This window comes from Dreissena polymorpha, chromosome 9, assembly GCF_020536995.1.
Source record: "Dreissena polymorpha isolate Duluth1 chromosome 9, UMN_Dpol_1.0, whole genome shotgun sequence".
Lineage (NCBI taxonomy): Eukaryota > Metazoa > Mollusca > Bivalvia > Myida > Dreissenidae > Dreissena > Dreissena polymorpha.
Window position 1 is genome coordinate 28,868,140 of NC_068363.1, and position 16,773 is coordinate 28,884,912.

General features: G+C 37.3%; 2 protein-coding genes across 2 annotated transcripts in view; one reads left to right on the plus strand and one right to left on the minus strand.

Annotated features, from left to right (window-relative positions):
• Positions 1 to 10,707, minus strand: part of LOC127843890 (endonuclease/exonuclease/phosphatase family domain-containing protein 1-like) — a 28,823-nt gene extending 18,116 nt beyond the window's left edge. Inside the window, exons 1-5 of the mRNA XM_052373790.1 lie at positions 10,671 to 10,707; positions 9,878 to 9,937; positions 6,786 to 7,063; positions 4,439 to 4,522; positions 90 to 197 (exon numbers count right to left, since the gene is read on the minus strand). Of these exons, the coding sequence (XP_052229750.1) occupies positions 90 to 137 (48 nt within the window). The 5' untranslated portion in view covers positions 138 to 197; positions 4,439 to 4,522; positions 6,786 to 7,063; positions 9,878 to 9,937; positions 10,671 to 10,707. The remainder of the gene's footprint in view (positions 1 to 89; positions 198 to 4,438; positions 4,523 to 6,785; positions 7,064 to 9,877; positions 9,938 to 10,670) is intronic.
• Positions 1 to 16,773, plus strand: part of LOC127843882 (uncharacterized) — a 129,312-nt gene that overhangs the window by 45,813 nt on the left and 66,726 nt on the right. The window lies entirely within an intron of this gene.

Below are 16,773 nucleotides of genomic sequence, written 5' to 3' on the forward strand. Positions count from 1 at the left end.
CAGCCAAGTGTAGTGGAGTCTCTCCTATATCACTTACCATATCCCCACTTAGCAGCCAAGTGCAGTGGAGTCTCTCCCATATCACTCACCATATCCCCACTTAGCAGCCAAGTGCAGTGGAGTCTCTCCCATATCATTGCCCGCGTTTACATCAACACAACTCCTTAGGCTTCCTAGAACAGAATGGCTTTCACACACTGAAATGGACGTAAATGTGGAAAGATTAAAAAAAAGTTCCGCCCTGTTTTCCGATGCTTTTTTTCACAATAATTTTGGATAAGACAATAATTTGTGAAATGGGAATTTAAGCGCCAATTTAATTTACTGAAATGGACGTAAATATGGAAAGATTAAAAAAATATTAGCAGCGCTCTGGGAAAACAGGGCTTAATGCATCTGCATTAAGTGTTGTCCCAGTTAAGTGTTGTCCCAGTTAATAGTTGTCCCAGTTAAGTGTTGTTCCAGCTAAGTGTTGTTCCAGTTAAGTGTTGTCCCAGTTAAGTGTTGTCCCAGTTAAGTGTTGTCCCAGTTAAGTGTTGTCCCAGTTAATAGTTGTCCCAGCTAAGTGTTGTCCCAGTCAAGTGTTGTTCCAGTTAAGTGTTGTCCTAGTTAAGTGTTGTCCCAGATCATCCTTTGCAATCTCCGTGTCAACTGGCGTTTTGCTAAGATATTTCCTTTAGAACAATAACATAAAACGGGACAGCGTAGTCCCTGATTAGCTCGTGCAGATGGCACAGGCTAATCTACGACGCTGCACAGGCTAATCTGAGACGACACTTCACACACATGTATTAATCTACGACGCTGCACAGGCTAATCTACGACGCTTCATACATATGTATTACGCCCCAATTTCCCAAGAGTGTAAGTCAGAGTCAGACAAGAGTGTTTTCTTATTGTTAATACTAATCTCAATATCACATCTAATATGGGGCTTGTCCTCAGCATTTTGGGTATATGACCCGTGAAATTGGGCATTTTAGAATCAATATACTTTCAATTGGGAAAATTAGTATTGCTTTATTTTTAACTTTTAAATAATTATTGAAACAACTTGCATGACATATAAAATACTTAACATTAAGATATCAGTACAAAAAGTATTGATGAATTTAGCAATAAACAATATGTTAGTTTATAACCCTGAATAACTACTACATTACGGAACTATGCATCATAAGGTATTTCGACAGATTGAACATTATTTGTTAAATTCCTTTATGTACTTCCTCATGTCCATTTTAGGCACATAAATGCAGTGGAATGTTGCCTTCATTGTCTATGGCTCGCACTTAACCCCCAAAATGAACCAAGAGTAACTAAAAATACAAAAGAGTTATAAGTACAAGCGATGCCTTCACAGGTGTGAAGCCTTTCTAACCCTTTACCACTCAGATACAGTTATAAGTACAAGAGATGCATTCACAGTTGTGAAGCCTATCTAACCCTTTACCACTAAGATACGTATTTTAACGCATTTGTAGTCATAAATATGTATGATATGTCTTTGTAAAGAAAGTCTCTTCTTAGCAAAAGTCTCGTTTAAGCGGAAAGTGTCATCCCTGATTAGACTGTGCGCACTGCACAGGCTAACCTGGGACGACACTTTACGCATATGCATTAAACCCCTTAATCACAGAGCATCGCCCAAATCATGCTTTCATAGTTTTAGTAAGGCTCTGACAGGCTAACCTGGGACGACACTTTACGCACATGCATTAAACCCCTTAATCACAGAGCATCGCCCAAATCATGCTTTCATAGTTTTAGTAAGGCTCTGAGGAAGGGGCTCGAGTCTTCAATAATGTTATAACAAGAAACCATCGGAGACGGGTGATGCTCCCCAAAAGGGTATTTTTGTCACAATATTTCACTTTATATTCAGATAAAAGGAAACGTCTTGAGGGGCATAACTTTGGACAAAATAATACGATGGATGGTTTAGCAACTTAAAAATGTCAAAGGGCTATAACTCTCTAAATAAATCATATAACCAGAACCCACAAATAACATGCGCATCTCCTCAAGGTAGTTAAGCTTCCCATAAAGCTTCATTGAATTCTAGTCAGTAGTTGGGGAGAAATAACCCGGACAAGAATTGCACTATATGTACAGTTTAAAGAAAATTTCCAAGGGCCATAACTCTGTGAAAAATCATCTGACCATAACCGGCTGATAATATGCACATCTCCTGTTGGTAGTGAAGCTTCCCATAAAGTTTCATTGAATTCCGGTCATTAGTTGCCGAGAAATAGCCCGGACAAGAATTTCACTATATGTACAGTTAATTGAAAATTTCAAAGGGCCATAACTCTGTGAAAAATGATCCAACCCGAACCAGCTGAAAATATGCACATCTCCTCTTGGTAGTGAAGCTTCCTATAAAGTTTAATTGAATTCCGGTCATTTATTGCTGAGAAATAGCCCAGACACAAATTGTTCATGGACGGACGGACACACGGACACAAGGACAAACCGGCAACTATATGCTCCACAGGGATAACTTTGGCACATTTTCATTGATGGGCAAATACATTTTAGGCGTAGGTTTCATTGAAACCTGGATGAAAATTATATGAATACAAATAATCTGAGAGGGTTTGGCCCAAGATTGGCAACAACTTCAGAATTAAACAAAACCCTGTTATGCTTTAACATTTACATTTCTAAAAATAAACACACTTCATGAAATTTCTACCTCATTTTAGTTCAAAAATTTGACAACCATTTTAAATTGTGTAAACAAACACTTTCAATTTGTTGCCTTATTTTTTTTCAAATATATATTTAACAATTACAGCTGGACTACACAATTATTAAACTGTAATATAATGCTTTATCCTTATTAAGTCTGTCAGTAAAAAAATGCTTGAATTTGCAAATCAAACTTAGACCAATTTTGTGATTCTCGTAAGTTAGTTAGGTAGGCCCATACACAATAAAGGCTTTTGAATGAAACCTCATAAAGTATAAAACAAGTCTACATCGAGGAAAACTGGGCTGAATACATGTGCATAACATCTTCCCAGATCAATCAGTGCAGTCTGCATCAGATAATCAGGGACGACACCTTCCGTGCAGTCTGCATCAGATAATCAGGGACGACACTTTCCGCTTTTATTGAATTTTTTTTTAAAAAGGAAGGCTCCCCTGAACGAAACACTAGTCTATGTGGTAAGTGTTGTCCCAGATTAGCCTGTGCAGACCTGTGGTAAGTGTTGTCCCAGATTAGCCTGTGCAGACCTGTTGTAAGTATTGTCCCAGATTAGCCTGTGCAGACCTGTTGTAAGTGTTGTCCCAGATTAGCCTGTGCAGACCTGTGGTAACTGTTGTCCCAGATTAGCTTGTGCAGACCTGTGGTAAGTGTTGTCCCGGATTAGCCTGTGCGGACCTGTGGTAAGTGTTGTCCCAGATTAGCCTGTGCAGACCTGTGGTAAGTGTTGTCCCAGATTAGCCTGTGCAGACCTGTTGTAAGTATTGTCCCAGATTAGCCTGTGCAGACCTGTTGTAAGTGTTGTCCCAGATTAGCCTATGCAGACCTGTGGTAACTGTTGTCCCAGATTAGCTTGTGCAGACCTGTGGTAAGTGTTGTCCCGGATTAGCCTGTGCGGACCTGTGGTAAGTGTTGTCCCGGATTAGCCTGTGCAGACCTGTGGTAAGCGTTGTCCCAGATTAGCTTGTGCAGACCTGTGGTAAGTGTTGTCCCGGATTAGCCTGTGCGGACCTGTGGTAAGTGTTGTCCCGGATTAGCCTGTGCAGACCTGTGGTAAGCGTTGTCCCAGATTAGCCTGTGCAGGCCTGTGGTAAGTGTTGTCCCGGATTAGCATGTGCGGACCTGTGGTAAGTGTTGTCCCAGATTAGCCTGTGCGGACCTGTGGTAAGTGTTGTCCCAGATTAGCCTGTGCAGACCTGTGGTGTTGTCCCAGATTAGCCTGTGCGGACCTGTGGTAAGTGTTGTCCCAGATTAGCCTGTGCAGACCTGTTGTAAGTGTTGTCCCAGATTAGCCTGTGCAGACCTGTGGTAAGTGTTGTCCCAGATTAGCCTGTGCATACCTGTGGTAAGTGTTGTCCCAGATTAGCCTGTGCAGACCTGTGGTAAGTGTTGTCCCATATTAGCCTGTGCAGACCTGTGGTAAGTGATGTCCCAGATTAGCCTGTGCAGACCTGTGGTGAGTGTTGTCCCAGATTAGCCTGTGCAGACCTGTGGTTAGTGTTGTCCCAGATAAGCCTGTGCAGACCTGTGGTAAGTGTTGTCCCAGATTAGCCTGTGCAGACCTGTGGTAAGTGTTGTCCCGGATTAGCCTGTGCAGACCTGTGGTAAGTGTTGTCCCAGATTAGCATGTGCAGACTGCACAGGTCAATCTTAGATGACATTTGACGCACTTGCATTAAGGCTGGTTTGCCTAGAACGTGGATAAAACACTCACATTTTACTCACAATGATGTTTTGATGTCCCTTCAATGCCGCCATATGCAGTGGAGTGAGGCCCAGGACATCGGAGGCATCGGCAAGGCAACCGTTCTTGGATAAAATGTCTATCAGTCCTGCCTGGACATATTGTGCGTCCAAATAAAGAGCTGACAAGAAAAAGAGATTTGTTTAACACAAGAGACACGCTCTGGGAATACCGGGCTTCATTAGTGCAAATGGTAGTCCCATATTAGCCTGTGTAGTCTACACAGGCTAATCAAGAACAATACTTTCCGCTTTCATGGAATGTTTCAGAAGATATTATTGAGATAAATGTCCTCACCAATTAATTTGCCTGAATTTCGAGAAATAAAAAAGGCTTCCATTGTGTTTACATAGTGAATGTCGATGACTGACGGTAGACATAGATATAAAACAATATATAAAAAATTACATATTTATTTTATGATTGAAATTTTTGACAACACTCAACTAAATTCATCTGATTCTGCGACCTTTGTAAAAATAAAATGCTTCATGCACATTAAATTTGCGAACCTGTCAACATATTCATGCATTTCATTTAATATAATACATTGATGATGTTGATAATTATGACAATGTTTACTAATGATGATGTTGATGATAAACTTAATAGTAAATGATCAACTCCAACTCACATTATTAACTTAATAATTGAGCCCATTTCACAGTCCACAAATCTGAGCAATATTTAAATTTGCCCTCCACAACTCGAGATGGTTGCAGTTAAATTTGTTAAATCCATATAAGGCTTCCTGGTATGTGATTCGTTCACATCTAAATTTGAGATACACATTTAAATTTCATAAATAATGTAAAGAAGTTGTTGTATTTCACATAAATATATTTAAATAACAAATTTGATGTATTAATTGAACGTACAATACAGAACAAGAGCACTGCATAACGGGTGCCAAAGCTCGGCTGCGGGTGCAGTTTTGTATTAATTAAAGCTTGTCAGAATTTTTTTGAGGTCACAGTGACCTTGACCTTTAACCTAGTGACCCAACAATGGGTGTGGCATGTATAACTCATCAAGGTGCATCATCATATGAAGTTTCAAAGTTGTTGGTGGAAGCACTTTCATTTTAGAGGCAAAGGTAAGCTTTTAGCACGACGCGGACAGCGGACACCTGACGAGCTGGCTATGACAATACATGTACCTTGTTTTTTTTCCCGAAAACAGCCGAGCTAATAACAAACTTCACTTATATTGGTACTAACCAGTTTGGAATAGGAGAGTGTATTATTAGGTTGATTAACAGGAAGGTCATCTGTCGCCATCATTAAACAATAGAGTGATAAGAACCACTATGTACACAATGTATTCAAACATATTACCAGAATAATTTCAATGTTGATAAATATTAAACAAAAAACTTTTGTAGAATAAATAGTATCCAGTAAATTTAGAATAACTTGTGTAAACCCGTAAAAAAATAATAAAAACAAAAACAAACCATGGATGTTCCAAAATACAATTTCTATAAAGACTTAGGTATTCAAGGAAAATCTTATGTTTTAAGAATTTTGAAAGCAAACTACCACAGCCGTAAAACAGTGGTAAAATTGATACAGTAAATGGGGAACTCAAAAAAGTCCAACTAATATCTGTATACATGTCTCAAGAAAAATAAAGATCACCTCCATTCAAGTTTGAAAAGGGAATGAATTTTAGGCATTCATTACAAAACATAACAATTTTTTTTTCTTATATGTTTTATGCACATTTTCAATGTCCAGTGGATTTATTTAAAATATCAATAAGCGGTTTGCCTTATAGTCTCGTATAGTATACACAATCAACAGACACTTGTAAAGACCATAAATAGTGACAAGTTTGCTCCTTAATTTTTGCTAAAGCTGGCAATGTTAAAATTTATTTTATGCTTTCTGTTGGTTTATAGAGATATATCAGTGAATTAAAACTGATAAGTCACTGTTTCAAACAGTGAAAATTATCGATAATTTTAATTGCTTTACTGGAAATACTTTTTAGATATAGGTTTCCTCATTGTTACCCAAAATTTTACCAAGGGCGGCTACTCTCTGTTGAATGTGTATAACAACATACGGATTAGCTACCCTCTAGCTAACATGTAATGTAATCGGGGCGCCAAACAAGGAAATAGATTGTCCGGAATGGCAAAAATACAAAAATAATCACTTCAAAGCATTAATTAAAAAGAAAATGTGTTGGATTTCATGGAATATCGATTAAAATTGACTTGTGATCATAGAAAAGTATTTTTTCCCTTGTGGCTGCAAGTTTCACTTGTGAATTAAAATGGATATTCCACCAAATCCAATAAATATCCTCCATCTCTCTTACTGTCATCACTTTTTGCAGCTTCCACAGGCCTCGTACGAAGCGTCACGACATGTTTGAAGCACTGTAGACGCTCGAGAGGCGTACTGAAGTCGTTCAGCTTGGACAGCTCTTTCCGTGAGCCCGGCAAATTCTCCTCGTACTCGTGCGCGCATATGCAGGTGTACTAGACGTGTCTCCACCAAGTTAGGGTTCTTCTTGTTCAGATTTGAGTCATTTCTCTTCATGCAGTTGGTGATGGTAGCAAACAGGTGCTTGTGGACCACGTTCACTAGGTAGTTCTAAAAATTTAAAAGGAAATTCATAATTAATTGTTTTATAGAACTTATAAGTTAAGTAAGGGAGCATAACTAAACAAAGAATAAACAAGAGATGTGTTCTTCAAAACACAATGCCCCTTATTGCGCCGCTTAGAAATAAAAAATCGTTGACCTTTGACCTTGAAGGATGACCTTGACCTTGAACTTCCACCACTCAAAATGTGCAGCTTCATGAGAACACCGCTTTGAAATTTGTATTATTTTTTTACCTTTGACATTGAAGGATGACCTTGACCTTGAACTGCCACCACTGACAATGTGCAGCTTTATGAGAACGCGCATTGAATATTTTTTTTGGACCATTGACCTTGAAGGATAACCTTGACCTTGAACTTCCACCACTCAAAATGTTCAGCTCCATGAGATACACATACATGCCAAATATCAAGTTGCTATCTTCAATAGTTTCAACAGAGCTCCAATAAAATATTGGTCAAATTCTTATTTACTCCCTATTTTAAAACTTAATTCTTATTTTACCCCCTATTGATAAAATTAATTCTTAACAAATTAAAAAATAATTGTGTATTCATTGTTTTTGACACATCAACAAATTGAGTTATTTTCGCATGAGCTTATAAATTCATCAATTATTGACGAAACCATGCTTTGGGTATTTGAACCTAATTGAAAGAATGCATGCAGCATAGACTTTCGACACTGAAATGGCTTTTTTGCCTTCTACGCTTCGGTCGGCCATTTTGATTTTTTATGTAAAACGGTCACTGACACTTCGGCTTAGGTCATAATGGCCTTTTGGTCACCGTTAAAGTCATATCAAAAACTATATTTAACATTTAATTTTAATGACATTTTGAATAGGTATACAGTATATTACTTGTGTATAAAAATTATGATAAAGGTAATTAAAAAGGTACAATAAACAGTAATGACTCGCCTGCAATACTAGGAGAACAGAATCGAGACCGTTTGGCCTTTCGACTGTTCTTAGGTGTGGCTCTTCCTCACAGCAAACGCTTGAGTGAAGTTGACTTAAAGTTGTAGTTTTAATTGAGCGCCTAGACGAGTCAGAACCGGGATGAAATGTTTACCGTATATAATTTGCTACTGGCAGTTTTATGCACGTTCAAAAATTTTGAATTCCTGTTTTATTTTTTCAATGCGTAACTTAACGCAAAGATTTTAAATCTAAATTATTATTTAAGAAATTTTATTCGTTTTTAGGCCTTTACGCATGTTATCTGGAGCACTGGTGAAAAAGTTATGGCCAATGTTAAAGTTTTTGGACGGACAGACAGACGCCATATATTAGACATTTGACTTTGAAGGATGACCTTCACCTTCACCTTTCACCACTCAAAATGTGCATCTCCATGTGATACACATGCATGCCAAATATCAAGTTGCTATCTGAAGCGACATAGAAGTTATGAGCATTTTTCGAAACATAAACGCAAAACCTAAACGCAAAGTGTGACGGAAAGACAGACAGACGGACGGTCCGATCACTAAATGCCCTTCTTTGGGGGCATACAAATAATTTCAATTAATTAAAAAAGCTCACCATGAACACTGCATGCGCAGGTGAGCTAAAAGACATCAAGAACGGCTAATTCCCATTGTCACTCCATACCACATTTTATTATACAAGATCAGGACATTTGTTAAAAGGCCAACCATTTGCAAGCTTACTAACACATTTCCTGGATAAGTTTTATATGAAATAGGAACAAGTGTCAGATCTTATAAATCACATGCTTTTAAATTAACATTTAATAAACGTTCTGATAAAAATGAAAATTGTTTTCACTACGTTCTGTAAAACAAAAAGTAGCAGATGAAGATGCCATGTTTTAGAACTTAACCAAACCTTAACTGGACTTTATAAAAGCCTGATATTTGTCTCACAAATGAGTTATAAAAAGACAAGTTTAAATCTGTATGCAGGTCTTGATATTCACAATAGTCTAATTGATCTGGGCAATCTAAAACAATCTGTATGCAGTTCTTGATATTCACAATAGTCTAACTGATCTGGGCAATCTAAAACAATCTGTATGCAGTCCTTGATATTCACAATAGTCTAACTGATCTGGGCAATCTAAAACAATCTGTATGCAGTTCTTGATATTCACAATAGTCTAACTGATCTGGGCAATCTAAAACAATCTGTATGCAGGTCTTGATATTCACAATAGTCTAACTGATCTGGGCAATCTAAAACAATCTGTATGCAGTTCTTGATATTCACAATAGTCTAACTGATCTGGGCAATCTAAAACAATCTGTATGCAGTTCTTGATATTCACAATAGTCTAACTGATCTGGGCAATCTAAAACAATCTGTATGCAGGTCTTGATATTCACAATAGTCTAACTGATCTGGGCGATCTAAAACAATCTGTATGCAGTTCTTGATATTCACAATAGTCTAACTGATCTGGGCAATCTAAAACAATCTGTATGCAGTTCTTGATATTCACAATAGTCTAACTGATCTGGGCAATCTAAAACAATCTGTATGCAGGTCTTGATATTCACAATAGTCTAACTGATCTGGGCAATCTAAAACAATCTGTATGCAGTTCTTGATATTCACAATAGTCTAACTGATCTGGGCAATCTAAACAAAATTAGATGCAGCTTGCTGTTTTAAAGATGATGATATAATCTTATTAACAACAAGAAATATGTCCATAGTCTTATTAACAAAAACAAAAAAATGAAACAAAATAAAACATCTGGAAAATTCAATTCATATAAAATGGTTCCGGCAACTAAGAAAACAGTTCAGTAACTTGTTGTTTTTATTACCACCAGACTGTCCTTCAGGACTAACTGCATGGCTCTCGTCACCTGACCAGACACCAAATCCTGAAGTAGAAGAAAAAAACCCAGCATTTTATGATCAATGAACTTGAGAAGTCTAATTTATTGAATGATGACCATAATAATCAATCCTTCAAAACACCTATCTGTTTATGTGTTTTTGATAATGAATTTCCTTAGAACATTGGAACTTCATCTATTGATATTTGGACATAGCTTAAAAATATGAATCCAGCGATTTCCCTCTCTATTAATATGGTACCAGTAAACAGTACCATTCCCATATCTGGTACATGTATTTGAACCTTTTTTGAATCCATATTATCTAATAAACAGGGCTAATTTCCCCCATTGGACCAGATCTCGTCCCATTCCCCAAAAGGTAAGGGGCAAAGCTGTTTATACCCGATTGTATTTGTTTTCAAACAGCTTCAAAATCTATCCCCTAAAGTTTTTTAATAGTTTCACTGACAGAAGCGACACTTTTTCACTATTGATAATAACGTTTCTGTTTGTAAATTAACTGTTTTAAGTGTTTTAAAAGTATAGGAGAAAGCTACATCAAACGGACTCTATTCAAGGGTTGGCTTCACTACGCTTTCTCAAACCCTTCCAATCCAATAGAATTTTACTTATTTTTTTAATTTGTTTTCTAACACATATGTCAACTAAAAGAAGACCAATACATTAAAATGATAACAATAAAGTCAAATAAATAACTTGATCCAAAAACAATCTAAAACTGGCCGCTACAAATTGGAGCAATCAGGTCCTGTACCACAAGTGCAGGAGTGACAGATCCCGAGAACTTTTGATAATCAATGCAATCTTCAATAATGCAAAAGTTACTTTAAAACCAAGGTTAAAGTTTTGGGACACACACAATGAATGAATGACAGACAGACAGGCAAAAAAACATATGCCCTCTATCTTTCGATCCGGAGGCATAACAAAAACTTTGAAATTTTACTTTAAATAATGGGTTGAGTCATTTTGATGACATATTTCACATTGAAAGTTCTATTACTGAAACAAATTGTTGTTTTTAAAATAGTTATGACTGCCCCCTCAAGGTTAAAATTAATGTTCCCATACAAGATATTTTTGGTAAACATTACATCGTTCATATTTAATTGCATTTTCAGCATGAATATGATGATCTTATATTGAATAATTGTAAGAAAACACATATGATAATAGTTAAACAGAATCGACATAATTACAACAAGAGAAATGTTTGTCACAAACACAATGCCCACTACTGCGCCGCTTTCAGTTTGATACATGTTTACATGTTTTTTACCTTGACCTTGAAGAATGACCTTGACCTTTACCTTTCACCACTCAAAATGTGCAGCTCTATGAGATACACATGCATGCCAAATATCAAGTTTCTATGTGGAAGGACAAAGAAGTTATGAGCATTTTTCAAAACCTAAATGTGAAACCTAAACGCAAAGTGTGACGGAAGGACAGACGGAAAGACAGACGGACGACGATCCAATCACTATATGCCCTCCTTCGGGGGCATAAAAACATTATGATAAACAACTATAAACAGGCTTCAATTCACAACAGACTGAGTTTATTTTAATGAATTGAAAAAGGGCACTAACATGTGACTTGCTGACCCTTGACCTTGTTTCGTAAGACATGCTTACACAACCCCATCATTTGGGTGACAGTATCTTGCAGGTAAATCACCACCCCTAAGAAAGATGGCATTATCGTGCCTGAAAAGAGTTAAGACATCCAGTCATCTATATGATCGGTGCTCTGCAAAAACTGGGCTTAATTCACTTGCGTAGTGTCCTCCCACATTAGCCCGTGCCTTTCCCACAGGTTAACCAGGGACAACACAGGCTGCCAACACTGGATTATTTTATTCGAGGAGACCACCTTTAAACAAAAAAATTCCCTGAAAGTTTCATCCCGGATGCTCATGTTTAAAGCTATTCTAAAGAAAGCACAAGTAGTTTGAACGGTAAAATAGTATTTTACAAACACAATTCTCATACAAAAGACAGTAGAAGCTGAAGTAAACATCAACAAGAGATGTGTTTGTCAGAAACGCAATGCCCACTATTGCGCCGCTTTGAAAAAAATAAATATTTTTTACCTTTGACCTTGAAGTATGACCTTGACCTTGAATTTCCACCACTCAAAATGTGCAGCTTCTTGAGAACGCCGCTTTGAATTTTTTGTGTTTTTTGTTTGACCTTTGACCTTCAAGGATGACCTTGACCTTCCACCACTCAAAATGTGCAGCTTCATGAGATACACATGCATGCTAAATATCAAGTTGCTATCTTCAATATTGAAAAAGTTATGGCCAATGTTAAAGTTTTCGGACGGACAGACACCATATATTTGACACTTGACCTTGAAGGATGACATTGACATTCACCTTTCACCACCCAAAATGTTCAGCTCCATAAGATAAACATGCATGCCAAATATCAAGTTGCTATCTTCAATAGTGAAAAGGTTATGGCCAATGTTAAAGTTGTTGGACGGACGGACAGACGCCATATATTAAACATTTGACCTTGAAGAATGACCTTGACCATCAGCTTTCACCACGCAAAATGTGCAGCTTCGTGAGATGCACATGCATGTCAAATATCAAGTTGCTATCTTCAATAGTGAAAAAGTAATGGCCAATGTTAAAGTTTTTGGAGGGACGGACAGACGCCATATATTAGACATTTTACCTTGAAGGATGACCTTGACCTTCACCTTTCACCACTCAAAATGTGCAGCTCCATGAGATGCACAAGCATGCCAAATATCAAATTGCTTTTATCAATATTGAAAAAGTTATGGCAATTAAAGTTTTCGGACGGACAGAAAGACTGACACACATACTGACAGACTGACACACTGACGGAGAGTTCAACTGCTATATGTCACCTTACCGGGGGCATAAAAACCCATACAATCAACAATTAGACACACCTATTTGGATTTGTTCCACAGCTTGATTATCCAGGATCATCACTTTTTGCTGCTTGTCGTTTTGAGACATGGCCTCCCATTGGTCAGTTCCCATCCTAATTCGCTAGCAATCAACCAATAGCTTCTGTTGTAAGACAGTGTATTTTGTCTCCAGAGCCTGCAATTAAAATTGAACAGTTATTATTATAATCTGCACATCTTTGTATTCTCTTATTAAAGATTAAATACATATTGGATTTAAAAACATGAGATGTTATTGCAAAACTTTAACCAAGGTTAAAGTTTTGGGACACACACAATGGATGAATGAATGAATGACAGACAGACTGACAGGCCAAAAACAATATACCCCAGATCTTTCATTCCGGGGGCATAAAAATTTGCAATCAAAACAACCAAATTACTTTTATGGTTAACAATCTAAATGCCACAGCGGACCTCTATAGGCTGGCTAATAAATTAAGTTCAATTTCATATTTAACAAATGGCATACATTGATATTTGGGCATAACTATGACTTCAATTTGCTGATGATGAATGAACAAGAGCTGTCACCATAGGATGACTTATGCCCCCTATAAACGCTTGATAGAAGTTATGAGCTTTTTTCGAAACCAAAACGCAGATTTCGAAACCTTAATGCGGACCCTAAGTTCAAGGTCAAGGTCACAGGGGTCAAAATTTGTGTGCGTATGGAAAGGCCTTGTCCATATACACATGCATACCAAATACAAAGGTTATATCTCAAGCGACATAAAAGTTGAGCATTTTTCAAAACGTAAAGGCAGATTTCGAAACCTAAACGCGGACCCTAACTTCAAGGTCAAGGTCACAGGGGTCAAAATTTGTAAGCGCATGGAAAGACCTTGTCCATATACACATGCATACCAATTATGAAGGTTACATGTATATCTCAAGGGACATATAAGTTATGAGCATTTTCCGAAACCTAAACGCAGATTTCGAAACCTAAACGCGGACCCAAGTTCAAGGTCAAGGTCACAGGGGTAAAATGTTTGTGCGCTTGGAAAGACCTTGTCCATATACACATGCATACCAATTATGAAGGTTACATGTATATCTCAAGGGACATATAAGTTATGAGCATTTTTCGAAACCTAAACGCAGATTTCGAAACCTAAATGCGGACCCTAAGTTCAAGGTTAAGGTCACAGGGGTCAAAATTTGTGTGCGTATGGAAAGGCCTTGTTCATATACACATGCATACAAAATATGAAGGTTATATCTCAAGGGACATAGAAGTTATGAGCATTTTTCGAAACCTAAACGCAAAGTATGACGGAAAGACGGACAGACAGACTGACAGACAGATGGACAGTCCGACCACTATATGCTCCCTTTTCTTCGAAAGGGGGCATAAAAAACATCAATAAGATTAGCACAATACATTGATGCCAGTTTTGCAATTTTATTATGAAAACATAGAACTAAAATAAATAATAATTATTATTGTCTAGTAAATGTACTTGACAAGGTCATTAAACAATCCAACAAAAACCAGATCACTTGAAAATCCAACATTACATAGGCCACTTAAAGATTCAACATTATGTTCCACTATTATTTCTTATATAAGCCGTGCTCTGTGAAAAGGGGGTTTAATGAATGAGCATAAAGTGTTGTCCCAGATAAGTCTGTGCAGTCCACACAGGCAAATCAGGGACGACACTTTCCGCCTAAACTGGATTTTTGCTAAGAAACTTTTTGTAAACTAAAAATACCATAAAAGCAGATAGTGAAGCAACTGATTAGCCTGTGCGCACTGCACAGGCTAATCTGTTATGACACTTTAAGCACATGCATTTAGCTCAATGTTCACAGAGCATGGCTCATATCTCTTTTGCATACCTTGCTGACCCCACAGAAGTTGATAGAACTCGTTATAACTGGTTGGCAGTCTGGAATAGTCAGCGGCAGTAGATTTGTTTGCATCGCCTGGAAAGCAACTAAGTAATTAACAATTACCATACTAATAAGTAAGTGATAACAGCAAGTGGTTTTCCAACTTAAATAACATATGCGGATTTAAGGCCTTTTCCCCTTTGAAAGTTTCTTTAAAAGCATGCAGTATACACTGATGATCCTCTTTTTCATTCCAGGGAACACAAATAATTGATAATATACTAAAATATTCTTATTGTTCCAGAGCATGAATAGACAAGTATATCATAAAAGAAAATGCACTATTTTAAATTGCGTTAGTAACCCTTGATTGGTCATTGTCTGTTCGGGTACTACTTAATGTATCCCTGGTACTCTTAAGTATACCAATTTAGTACCAAAGTTTTATTTCGCCCTAAATTCATTATCGTAAAACTCGATACAGAATACTAAACAAAATTCTCTTTAAACAAAACAATTTTTTCAGTAGGAGTTTCGATAATATAGAGGCAATTTTACAGATTATTAACATAAATATGAACATAATTAATTTGATTTCCTTTTAGCCGACAACAGCAAATTTAGCGTTTGAATTCCCGGATACGTTTAAGTATATTTTCCGTACCTGGGATACATTTAAGTATACTTTAGAGTACCTGAGGTAAATAAAAGTATACTTAAGAGTACCCAGGGTACATTAAAGTAGTTCCCAAGCCTACAATGACCAATCAAGCGTTAGTAACAAATTGCAAATAGCATTTTAGAACATGCATAAGATTTGACCACCCCTGTATACTGCAAATTATTTAATATTCCAGACATTGGAAATGCCAAACATGAAGGTTATATCTCAAGGGACATAGAAGTTATTAGCATTTTTCGAAACCTAAACACAGATTTCGAAACCTAAACGCGGACCCTAAGTTCAAGGTCAAGGTCACAGGGGTCAAAATTTGTGTGTGCATGGAAAGGCCTTGTCCATATACACATGCATACCAAATATGAAGGTTATATCTCAAGGGATATAGAAGTTATGAGCATTTTTCGAAACCAAAACGCAAAGTGTGACGGAAAGATGGACAGACGGACAGTCCGATCACTATATGCCCTCCTACCGGAGGCATAAAAACCCTGACGGTTAGTGGGGCATGCGCGGAATGACATTGGCGCAGTTCCGGCATTCAGTCGAGTCAAAAATGCTGTTAAATAAAGCACCGGTCATTCTTTTTATCAACCTAAGGGGTAACGATCTGGCCAATACGTCCTGGCTAAATGCATGGGTGAAATGTGTCATCCCAGATTGGCCTGTGTAGTCTGCACAGATTAATAAGGGACAACACTTTCTGCCAAGACTGGAATTTTATTTTAGAAGAGACTTCCTTTAAACACAAAATTCCATTAAAGCAGAGAGTGTCTTCCCATATTAGCCTGTGAAGACTACACAAGGTAATCTGTGATGACACTTTGCGCACATGCATTAAGCCCAGTTTTGTAGAACGTGGCTAAATTAATGTCTCCCATACCTGTTTCCACAGCTCTGTTGAAGACCTCTGACACTCACAGAACACGGTAACTCTCATCATTGCTGTTGTAAAATGTCTCTTCAAACAAGATGGCTACCTATACAAAGACATAAGTCAAGAGGAAGTGACTTGTTACCATTATATTTCTCAAAAACAAGAGGTCCATGATGGCCCTTCAGCCAGAGATTAAATCACCAGTTAATGAAAATACCTGAAAACTATGCCAGCGTTAAAAAGGGGCATGACTGGTCCCACATTCCCAAAGCTTCAAGGTAAAACATTTCAAAAACATCTTAAAGGGTAAAAACAATTCTGCCTGGGAACAAATATTGTGAAACAGGGTTAATTCAAATACATTAATGTCCCACAAATAATAATGATGTACACATTAGATCAGGCAGACAAGCCCTCTCTTCTTCAAATGCTTTATTTATAATTTAGATATGTATGTGGTATGCCTAACGATTTTTTTTCTTCTTTATAAAGTACCATAAATCA